Raw genomic sequence first — 9,362 nt, 5'->3', positions numbered from 1 at the left:
AACCTGGCCAAAAGTCGAAAATGGTTTTGATTGATCTGCAAATGTGCATACCACTGTTTTTGGGGCGTAGATTAGAATTTTGATGTCAGATTTTCAAAATTCAAAATGGTGAATGCAAAATGGCCGACATTCTAATCTAAATATAAGTCAATTTTCACGAATGAAGATTTAATGGCTCCAGTGTATGCCAATAACGTTTATAATGCATCGAATTTTAAATATTGTGTAGTTAAATGATAGAATTTGTTGAAATGCACGCATTAAGATGTTTGTGTGTCTAGATAATGTAGCTATTATGAGAATTGATGTTATTAGTCATTTCAAACTATGTGTTTTGAAATATTATGCAACATAGTTTCAAAACTTTTCAACTCTCTATAAGATTATTGTTCAATTGCTGATGCACATATTTCTCAAAGAACGAAAAATAGTATTTTTCTAAATTATAGAAAATAAGCAGATTCTGCGACGAAATGCATGGAGGGAAAATTGACAACAAGTTTACATGAAAATTGCAGTAACTAAAAATGAATATGATAAAAATACGAAAATAAGTGAAATTCACTAAGATTGATAGTTTTATTTAAATTAAATTTGGCAGAGGATTTGTCCAAAGTCCATTATTACGATGAAACATTCATTTATATTCATGCGTTATACTTGGTCAGAACATGCTAGTACTGCTTCCTGGTATAGTTTTGAGCACCCAAGTAGCATTTCTAGTTTTATAGTACACTACAAGTGCATTCTAAGTTTTAAGAAGGGCTTCAAAAGTGCCATAAAACCTCAATTGTTACTAAGGCAACCACGTTTTGTTTTCATGCTTGCTGAAATGCTACGGCTGTCAACCTTCTCACAAACAAATTCGACAAGCTGAAGTGTACACCAAAGTGAGCTCTTTGGCAAAATCACGGCCGGAGATCCCAGTATTCTTTTGCACTACTCTACTCTTTTCGCTTGTGGTATCCAGTCATATATTCCACCACTAGATTTGTTTTGCTTTGGATGTTTCCCGGTAACGTTTAATCATGATATTCGTAATCGATTTTTGATATTTGGAGCCTTTGGCGATTACTTCTGTTGACCTCGTTGGATTTCAATATGATCGACCAAAATTATTTACGTCTTTTACTTTTTACTTTTGATAACTTTTGAACATGTTTATGAATCTCGCTGAAATTTTCACCACTAAATACACAATTTTTCCTAATCAGAATGCAGTATTGTGCGACACGCTATGACAACCGGAGGTGCAGCAGTAATTAAAAGTACGAGTTCCAATTTTAAACTGAAAATCTTATAATCCATCTCCGTCTCCACTTAATCAAAGATTACTCATAAACGGGCAAATTCGGGCAAGATTTCTATTATATTTTAAATGGATAATCGTTCAAGGAACACAAATAGCCTTAAAAAATAGTGGACATACGTGGACAAAAAAAGTATTTCAATAATTTAGCAAAAATGTCTGTTGAACCGGTCTGCTACAAAAGCGTGAAAGTTATTGAAATTTTCTATAAACAAACAAAATAATATATTTTGACATCAATACATATAAATAAAGCACGTACCGTCAGCATAACTTTCCATTATTACACATTTGAAACCGGCACTTTTATCAAAATCTACCTACACTTGATTAATACTGATATTTCGGGCGCTAGATGAAAAATATGAGCAAAAGGCAATGTTTTAAACTGTTTGGATGTATCAACACCTCAAATATGGAAATTTTGGAGTGTTTCACTTAAAATAGCATGCAGCAGCACCATCTGAAAGACAATACATGTACTAAACCCAAAGTACTACCATGCAATTTTCGACATTTGACCAGGTTTTTAGGCAAATCCGCCACTGTGCAGCGCTACAAATTGGGCCACCTCCCCCTATCCGTTGTTGGAGCTCTCATTGTAAGACAGGGTAAAAGGGTATAACCGTGGCAAAATTCCGCTCTTCGATTCCCAGGATTCCTGAATTATCTAAAAAGTAAAAATGACTGATAACAGTATCGTTTCATGAAATCAACGTACTAAGCTAGTTTGGTATTTTTAATATGTTGAAAAACAACAATATACACAAAATTTTCAAAAGAGCTACTTTAATGTAAGCGCCAACTTTTCCAATAGCATTACAACCAATTAGAAACAGTCTGATTCGATAGAACTATTTCAAGTAGCTTACTAGAATATTATAGTTACTATCTTAGATTTTAGGTTGTCTCAAAAATATGTGTGTGTGTGTGTAGAATTATTCATGAATTAACAACAACTCATCACCGGCCAAAACGCCCCATCCATTGTTGTGGGGCATACTCACCGATTGCTGTGGGGCATACCGTCCTCTTGTTGTGGGGCATATTACACTTTCACCAGCGGCATTTTGCCCTGGGTGAAAGAAAAAAACTAGAATTTAGGCATCTTTGAAAAAATGTTTAATAGTACTTGTATCAGGATGTTTTTAATAAAAAATGTAACGGGTACTAATTTCTAGCTAATATAACAATTAGAGTAGTGTCTAATGGTGAAATATAGCTATTTTTGCTTAAGGGGGCGTATTAGGCCTGTTTACCCTAATAAAAGAAATCACGTTTAAACTGAATATTTTTAAGATATACCTTCACATCTATATATCTTAGGAATGATGTGTGATGTGGACTTGTTTTTAATAAACACATTTCAAATCATTGTTCAGTTTTCAGTGACTATCTCAAGTCACAAGAATTAATTCATTTATGCATTCAATTTTTAAGTCCCTCTCGAAATTAAATCATGTGTACGGGCTTGAAACTTTCAGTACACCTGCAGCCAAGACGATTAAAATAACCTTCGTATGCTAGATTCTATAGAAATTTGTAAATTTTGTTGAATTCACTGAGATGAAAAATCCGGATAAAATACCCACCAAAACTAAATCCTATTTATTCTTTCTTACTTTTTATGAAGAACCAGAAGAACCGTTAAATAATAAAACACCCATAATTCTCCTCTAAAGCAATTCAACAACAGTAAGTAGGTACAATCGATCTTCCGGCTTTTCTTACAGTCTCGCCCTAGGCGGATGATCTAATCGGGCTTACTGCACTGTAATGATGCAAGGAAGACAGGCAACTTTATTGCTCCGGCTGTTATGTGCTTAAGTCGTACCTGGGCCGGTTGAAGGCTGATATTTTTTGCTCTGCGTTTATTCTAGAACTGGTTCGACTCTCTCGATAGTTTTCTTCGTCATTCTTGGTCAGTCCGTTGAGTCGATCACACCGGTTTTTTTACTTCCTCAGCTTAAGTCGACTTAGTTCTATTAAAATGGGTACTATTCTATAGATTGCAATCTTTGATTATTGTTGATCGTTGAACTGTGGATTGATAACCTGTTTCTTTTTGAAATTATTGCAGCTAAAATTCTCCTATTGGGCTTTACAATTTTGGCTGTGATCGCCGCAATCGAAGCAGCTTGTGAGTGTATATTTAAAACGTTCTACTTAAGGCAATAATTAAGTTACATAAATTCTAGCTTCCGGTCAGTGTCCAATCTCTTCTAAAGTGCAGACATGTACACCCAAGTGCCTAAGCGATTTTGACTGCAGCACTACTGGAGGCAAATGTTGTCCTAACACATGCAACTACAAGTCTTGCGTAAGTCCGAATCAACTGACTCAGGGTGCATCGAGTGGAAATAAGAGTAAGTGTACTTGGAGCGTGTTGTGAATTTCCGGTTTTGCTGGTATTAATGACGGTTTTTTTATTTTTGCAGATCAATCTTCTGGTGCCGGTTCGTATTGTGGCAATACGAAGTGCAACTCATATGAGACGTGCCAGCTGGACAAGACCACAAAACGTCAGAAGTGTGTACGTTCCTAAATATTTATTCAACTTTTGCTGGTTTTGATAAATTACAAAACGATTTAAACTATTAAACTATTCTGTATCTACTTTCTTTGCAATCTTCTTCACTGGCCTGGCGATGTCATCAGCTGTGATTGAGTACGACCCGGAAAGAGACGATGACACATCCGCTTTCCCGTTGGGATCCACCCGAGGTCCATCTCCGATTGGGATCGTTATCTCTTTCACCACTCGATATCCTTTGTCATCGGCAACATAGTGGACTTCTCGCTTGTAGAAACCATCGCTGTATGCGAACATTCCTTTCAGCGCCAGCCCGTCACGTGTTTCCTGCCGAGTCACGGTCTGATCGCTGATTGAATCGTTTATCGAAGAATCGTACGAATATTGCGCGGATTTCGCTTGAATTTCCTCCAAGGTCTCGTCATCCTGGTGCCGATCACTCTTCTTCGCAAATACGTTATTATTCTCGGTGTCTTGTCCATCGCGGTCATTCCTAATGGGGATGGATTCAACTCGTGTTCCTACCGGGTAGTTTGCCTGTGGTGCAGCATAGGATACTGCAGCCAGGCAGGCAAATGTCACAATAGCAAACCACGACGACATTGTTTTCATCCGTGATCTGAAAACAAAACTAAATCGTTTTCTTGCCAAACTGTTCTATATATTGAATATCGTTCAAGGTGAACCAAATGCCCAACAGGCACTAACAGCAGCGATCCTCTTCATGTATCGTCTTAATCTCTTCTTATTGTACATATCTCGTTTATGTGGGACCAGTTTTGCGATATTTAATAGCCAGGGGAGTATGCCGTTCATGGTACTCATTTATGGAAGAACAAGTTTTACTTTCATGCATTTTGCAGATCCAATGGGGCATCAATTTAGCACCATAACACTAAAAGTTCATTAAACTACAAATTGAAGAATCTTTATATAGCAAATAAGCAGTTTCAATGTCACGCTTAATAAATGTCATCGGCCATTCATATCCGAGTATAGTTTGAAAAAAAAATGACCAACAATGCGACATCATTGATGATGATCAGTAATTGACCTGTTGGCGTTATTCATGACACACAAACACATCTTATTGATAACACAACAATAATAGATTTGAATCAGGGCAGACTGATATTGCAACGCTACATCCATCTAAGAAAGTCGGGAAAAAAGAGATAGAACTAGAGGCAATGGCAAGCTCAGTGCGTTTACCGGAATGAAACCTGATATTGCTAATTGTACGCGATCATCCTACAAAAGTTGTTTATCAACAGTACAGACATAATGTGCTTTACATATGATTTATTGATTTTTTTTATATTTTGCCGATCCTTGACCGTGACTAGTAGTTCTATCACTTTTCATATGCAAACAAGTTATTTCCGTCGTGTAGGGCTGGTACTGCGTACCTAGATGCAGCTGAATGAACATTACGGTAAAAACCATATTATTTAAGTTTTGGCAATTGTGCGGCGAATGGGATGGAAAATGTACACTATCAAAGTCATTACTTACATTATAATCGTCGAAGTTGAATTTTAATTTGAAAATAATTCCTATGAAGTATAAGATCCACCCTAACGGCTATAATTGGTGAGAAGTTCTGCTGACAAGTTTTTATGCACTTTTCCCCACTCTGTCTCGGTCGAGTGTGTATCCTTGACTCTTAGAACAATGCTATCGAAAACCTGTAGGTTCGATTTGTTTAGCATATAATAGTACATAGGGCAATGGAGCTAGTTTAAGTACTGGTTATTTTTTTATAAATAAGTCTAAATATATTGAAAGATGATTTTATTTTATTGAGAGCTACACTTTGTTAACTTACTTGGATTTTTTATAAAAATTTTGATCGTATGGCACCATCACCCTATATCAAACTATTTTCGTTTGTAATCTATCTACATCCAAGCTGTCAGCTCCAAAGTATTGATGTGCATACTCGAATAAATTTATATACCATAAACAAAAGAATGAAAGAAAACAGCGGCCGAACCGCTAAAATTAATACCATTATTTGGCGGGTAATCAATGAGCCCATTGAAACGAACCATTATTGCTTCTCTGTGGAGTGGCGGGCCGAAGAAAACTGGCGAAGGCCTGTCAAATCAAAGAAATTTTCCCAACGAATAATTTTACCACTCGCAGAAAACCTTGACGAAGGGAAATCAGGTTGCAATAATGAAAAGCTATAAGCTTATCGATTCATTGCTTTTCGTTCGAAGTACTATCAGAAGCAAGGTTTAATGGTAAGAAAGTTCAATCTTTCGCTTGTACAGGCACGGACAAAAAATAATTTGCACAGCAGTATACCTATACGACGACGTCAAAAATATTAAATTCGGTGCATTTTTAACCGAGTGATGCTTACCAATTTAACCAAAATTCGTTTTCTATATACGCAAATGGAAGCTTAGAATCTGAACAAATTAACATGAACAGCATAACGGTCCATAAAAAAGTTTTTGTTGTTCGGTTCTTAGAAAAGTTTTCGCAATTATTAACCAATTATTTTTTCATTCAATCTTTTAGGATTTAACATGTTTAACAATATGATTTTTTTTCTAAACTAAAAGGAGCGAGCTAACAAAATAAATTTTATTACAAGTTGTTCGCCACTATTGAATACTAGAATGATTGTAGCATATTTTGTTCGTGACATTCACGAAAAAATATTATTAAAGTTAGATGTACTCCATTTTTGTGCGTAAATATTGTGGGTTTTTTTTGGCAGGAATCACGAACAGCGCAAAACAAATTTCTTGGGTTGAGGACTATTTCGCAATAATTTGTTGATAAAATACACGAATGAAATATTTACGAACATCTTTAAGGGCTCTTACACTCACAATAAAAGTGTCATAATTAAGTATTGACATGACTGGAATTGCATAGAAAATTTGTCATTACTCTTATTACACGATCATTACTGATGCTTTGTGTATTGATGGGAATGTTGAAAAAATCGATTTTGCCTTATCAATATTTTAAATCGGGGATGAGAAAATCGATTTTCGAGGTTAAAAAGCTAAACACAAAATGATTTCTGTGATCGACAGAAATAATCCATCCGGTTGGATAGCGGCTGGTTTGTTACATTTCTAAGCAGAAGAGAATAGAAATGTGCATTTAGTGCAATCGAAATTAATACTATGCTGCATTCTAATGGGGTTTTCGATTAAGTGCAGAAAACTGGGTATGTTCCATTGACACTTCTGCTAGAAAGTGCAAAACCAGTGCAATCCACTATACCGGTGTCAATCAATCGAAAATCCCATAAGTGACTTATGCTCCGCAGCCTTTTTATGCAAATGGATCAGGTTCGAGGTAATGACACCCATTTCGTTGTGTTTCAAAAAAATAGCCTAATGCGACTCTCACACCCCAATCAAAACTCTCTTCTTCGTCGGGATATTATCGGGCTATCCAGTGGATAATTGCTTAATGGACGCATAAATAACACCGGAATGTCACCTTCATGGCAAAAGGATAGGGCGGCCCGTGGATCCAAACCTGTTTTAATCCACCTAGTGGTGCAATTGTGCCTTTCTCATTTACTCAAACAATGATTTAATGCCTGCCCGTATAAATAAATACCATTCCAGAAATCTTCGGAATTATTTCCTAACTATTCATATAATAATCACCATATTGGGATTACTACTGATACATTCCACCATTATAATTCAACTATTATACTACCATACTCATTTAGTTACTATTTCCAGTACCTTCCGTGTATCCTATATTGGAGATTTGTATACTACATTGTACTTTTGTGCCAGAGGTGATATATTGATAATATTGGTCTTTATTACTCGTATATCTGTTCACGCTGCTCTAAAAATCTGTAGTTTAACATGGTCAAAAATCCTCGTCTTACAATGTTACAACGATAGCTCAATTGGATAAAGCGTCAGTTCACTTAGTGTCAACGATGCTTTCTTCAGAAAGATGGCGTGTAACAAAATGAAACTTCATCAATCGACATTTATGCGGGTGGTTACATTCAAAATAACATTGTGGAAATGTCTATTACATTCTTATTACCCTTGATAAGCATATATAAGTGCAACCTTATCAGCAACATGTCGACGCTGACACACTTGAAACAAACAAAAATATAGTATTTTATTAGCTTAATCAGCGTGAGTTCAATGTTGTGTTCATGTTAACATATTTTGAAATAGGTGGGGGTCCAACATCCAACTATCTTTTATACCTTCCATTTGAGATTAGGTTAGTTAAAATTGGTTCAGTCATCATCGAAGTGGCTTTAGTTCTGGTATATGCCCGGAATCCGAAACTTCCGAAATTATCGATAGTGGACAATGGATACCAGTAATCTTTGATTCGCCATCAGTGATCTAGGCCTATGAATCAAAGTAATTTGATGTGCATTTCAATAGACTTTTAACCTATATCAGGTATTACGATTGTACCGGTTCATATGAGAAATTCTTATGTGACCGCAATAACCAAACTGTAACTCTGGAACCAGAAATCAAAACCGAATGAAATTCAATAGCAGTCAATGGGAGTATTATACCTTTCTTTTGAACCCAAGTTTGTAAAAATCGGTTAAGAGTTTGCTAGAAAATATGTGTGACATTAGTTTAGGAACTTGGCGAGTTCCCCGGGAGCATCAAGAACCCTCATAGGTGGCCAATGTGGTCAAAGCTACTTTGATTGGTTATTTATGTAATGTTGAACGTATTTGAATACGTATAACATAATTTGGACATCATAGGGTTACCAGTTTATATGGGAAATTGCTGTGTGACCGAACTCTTTAACCCGTAGCTCCGGAACCGGAAGTCCAATCAACTAAAAATTCAATAGCGTCTTATGGGAGCGTTATACCCTTCATTTGAAACTTGTGCAAATCGGATGAGCCGTTTCTGAGAAAATTGAGTGACTTTATTTGACACACACATACATACACACATACATACGCACACACAGACATTTTGCGATCTCGACGAACTGAATCGAATGGTTTATGACTCTCAGCCCTCCGGGCCTCGGTTGAAAAATCGATTCTTGAAGTGATTGTATAGCCTTTCTTTATATGAGAAAGGCAAAACGATGGCGACACCCGATAAATTTACCAGCAATTGAAATATTGGCATTGCTCCGGCAGAATATGGAACGAGCTCGGTTTCTTTGTGATTTATCTCGGAAGAGCAAAAAACTCAAACGTATTTATTCAAAACCAACGAAGAGTTCCCGTTGGCTCAACTGAACATGATTGAATCCGTACTATTCCGGACTCTGGATGAACTGGAAGCGAAAGGAGTTCAACAAATCTTCCTGAAACCTACGGACATGGATTCGGTTAATGGTTATTTGACTGTCGTGATGATCAACAATTATGTGACGTATTGCAACAGCGACACCATATTCTACCGCCACAGAAGCACTTTGACGTTGACGGTTTGACGAATGGTGCTCGTAAATATTTTAAACACTCTCGTATATATCAGCGAACAATTCGTTTGCCTAATGGAACTGGTTCGT

General features: G+C 36.5%; 2 protein-coding genes across 2 annotated transcripts; one reads left to right on the top strand and one right to left on the bottom strand.

Annotated features, from left to right (window-relative positions):
- Nucleotides 1-3,150: 3,150 nt before the first annotated feature.
- Nucleotides 3,151-3,911, top strand: LOC131694026 (waprin-like protein). Its single transcript, XM_058982366.1, has 4 exons — nt 3,151-3,303; nt 3,390-3,449; nt 3,508-3,675; nt 3,748-3,911. Exons 1-4 carry the CDS (start codon nt 3,300-3,302, stop codon nt 3,852-3,854), a joined length of 339 nt encoding a protein of 112 aa, XP_058838349.1. The 5' UTR covers nt 3,151-3,299; the 3' UTR covers nt 3,855-3,911.
- LOC131694025 (uncharacterized) lies at nt 3,912-5,495 on the bottom strand. The gene is made up of 2 exons (XM_058982365.1): nt 5,358-5,495; nt 3,912-4,461 (listed from the first exon to the last, which is right to left on the bottom strand). Exon 2 carries the CDS (start codon nt 4,452-4,454, stop codon nt 3,912-3,914), a length of 543 nt encoding a protein of 180 aa, XP_058838348.1. The 5' UTR covers nt 4,455-4,461; nt 5,358-5,495.
- Between the last annotated feature and the right edge of the window lie 3,867 nt (nt 5,496-9,362).

This window comes from Topomyia yanbarensis, chromosome 3 (genome assembly GCF_030247195.1).
Source record: "Topomyia yanbarensis strain Yona2022 chromosome 3, ASM3024719v1, whole genome shotgun sequence".
Lineage (NCBI taxonomy): Eukaryota > Metazoa > Arthropoda > Insecta > Diptera > Culicidae > Topomyia > Topomyia yanbarensis.
Note: the sequence above shows the minus strand (reverse complement) of the source record. Positions and strands in the feature narration are given on the sequence as shown.

Coding starts and splice junctions, on each gene's coding strand:
- LOC131694026 (XM_058982366.1), top strand. Junction 3,450..3,507: donor CGCCGCAATCGAAGCAGCTT/GTGAGTGTATAT, acceptor CATAAATTCTAG/CTTCCGGTCAGTGTCCAATC. Junction 3,676..3,747: donor TGCATCGAGTGGAAATAAGA/GTAAGTGTACTT, acceptor TTATTTTTGCAG/ATCAATCTTCTGGTGCCGGT.
- LOC131694025 (XM_058982365.1), bottom strand. CDS start 4,454: ATGAAAACAATGTCGTCGTGGTTTGCTATTGTGACATTTGCCTGCCTG.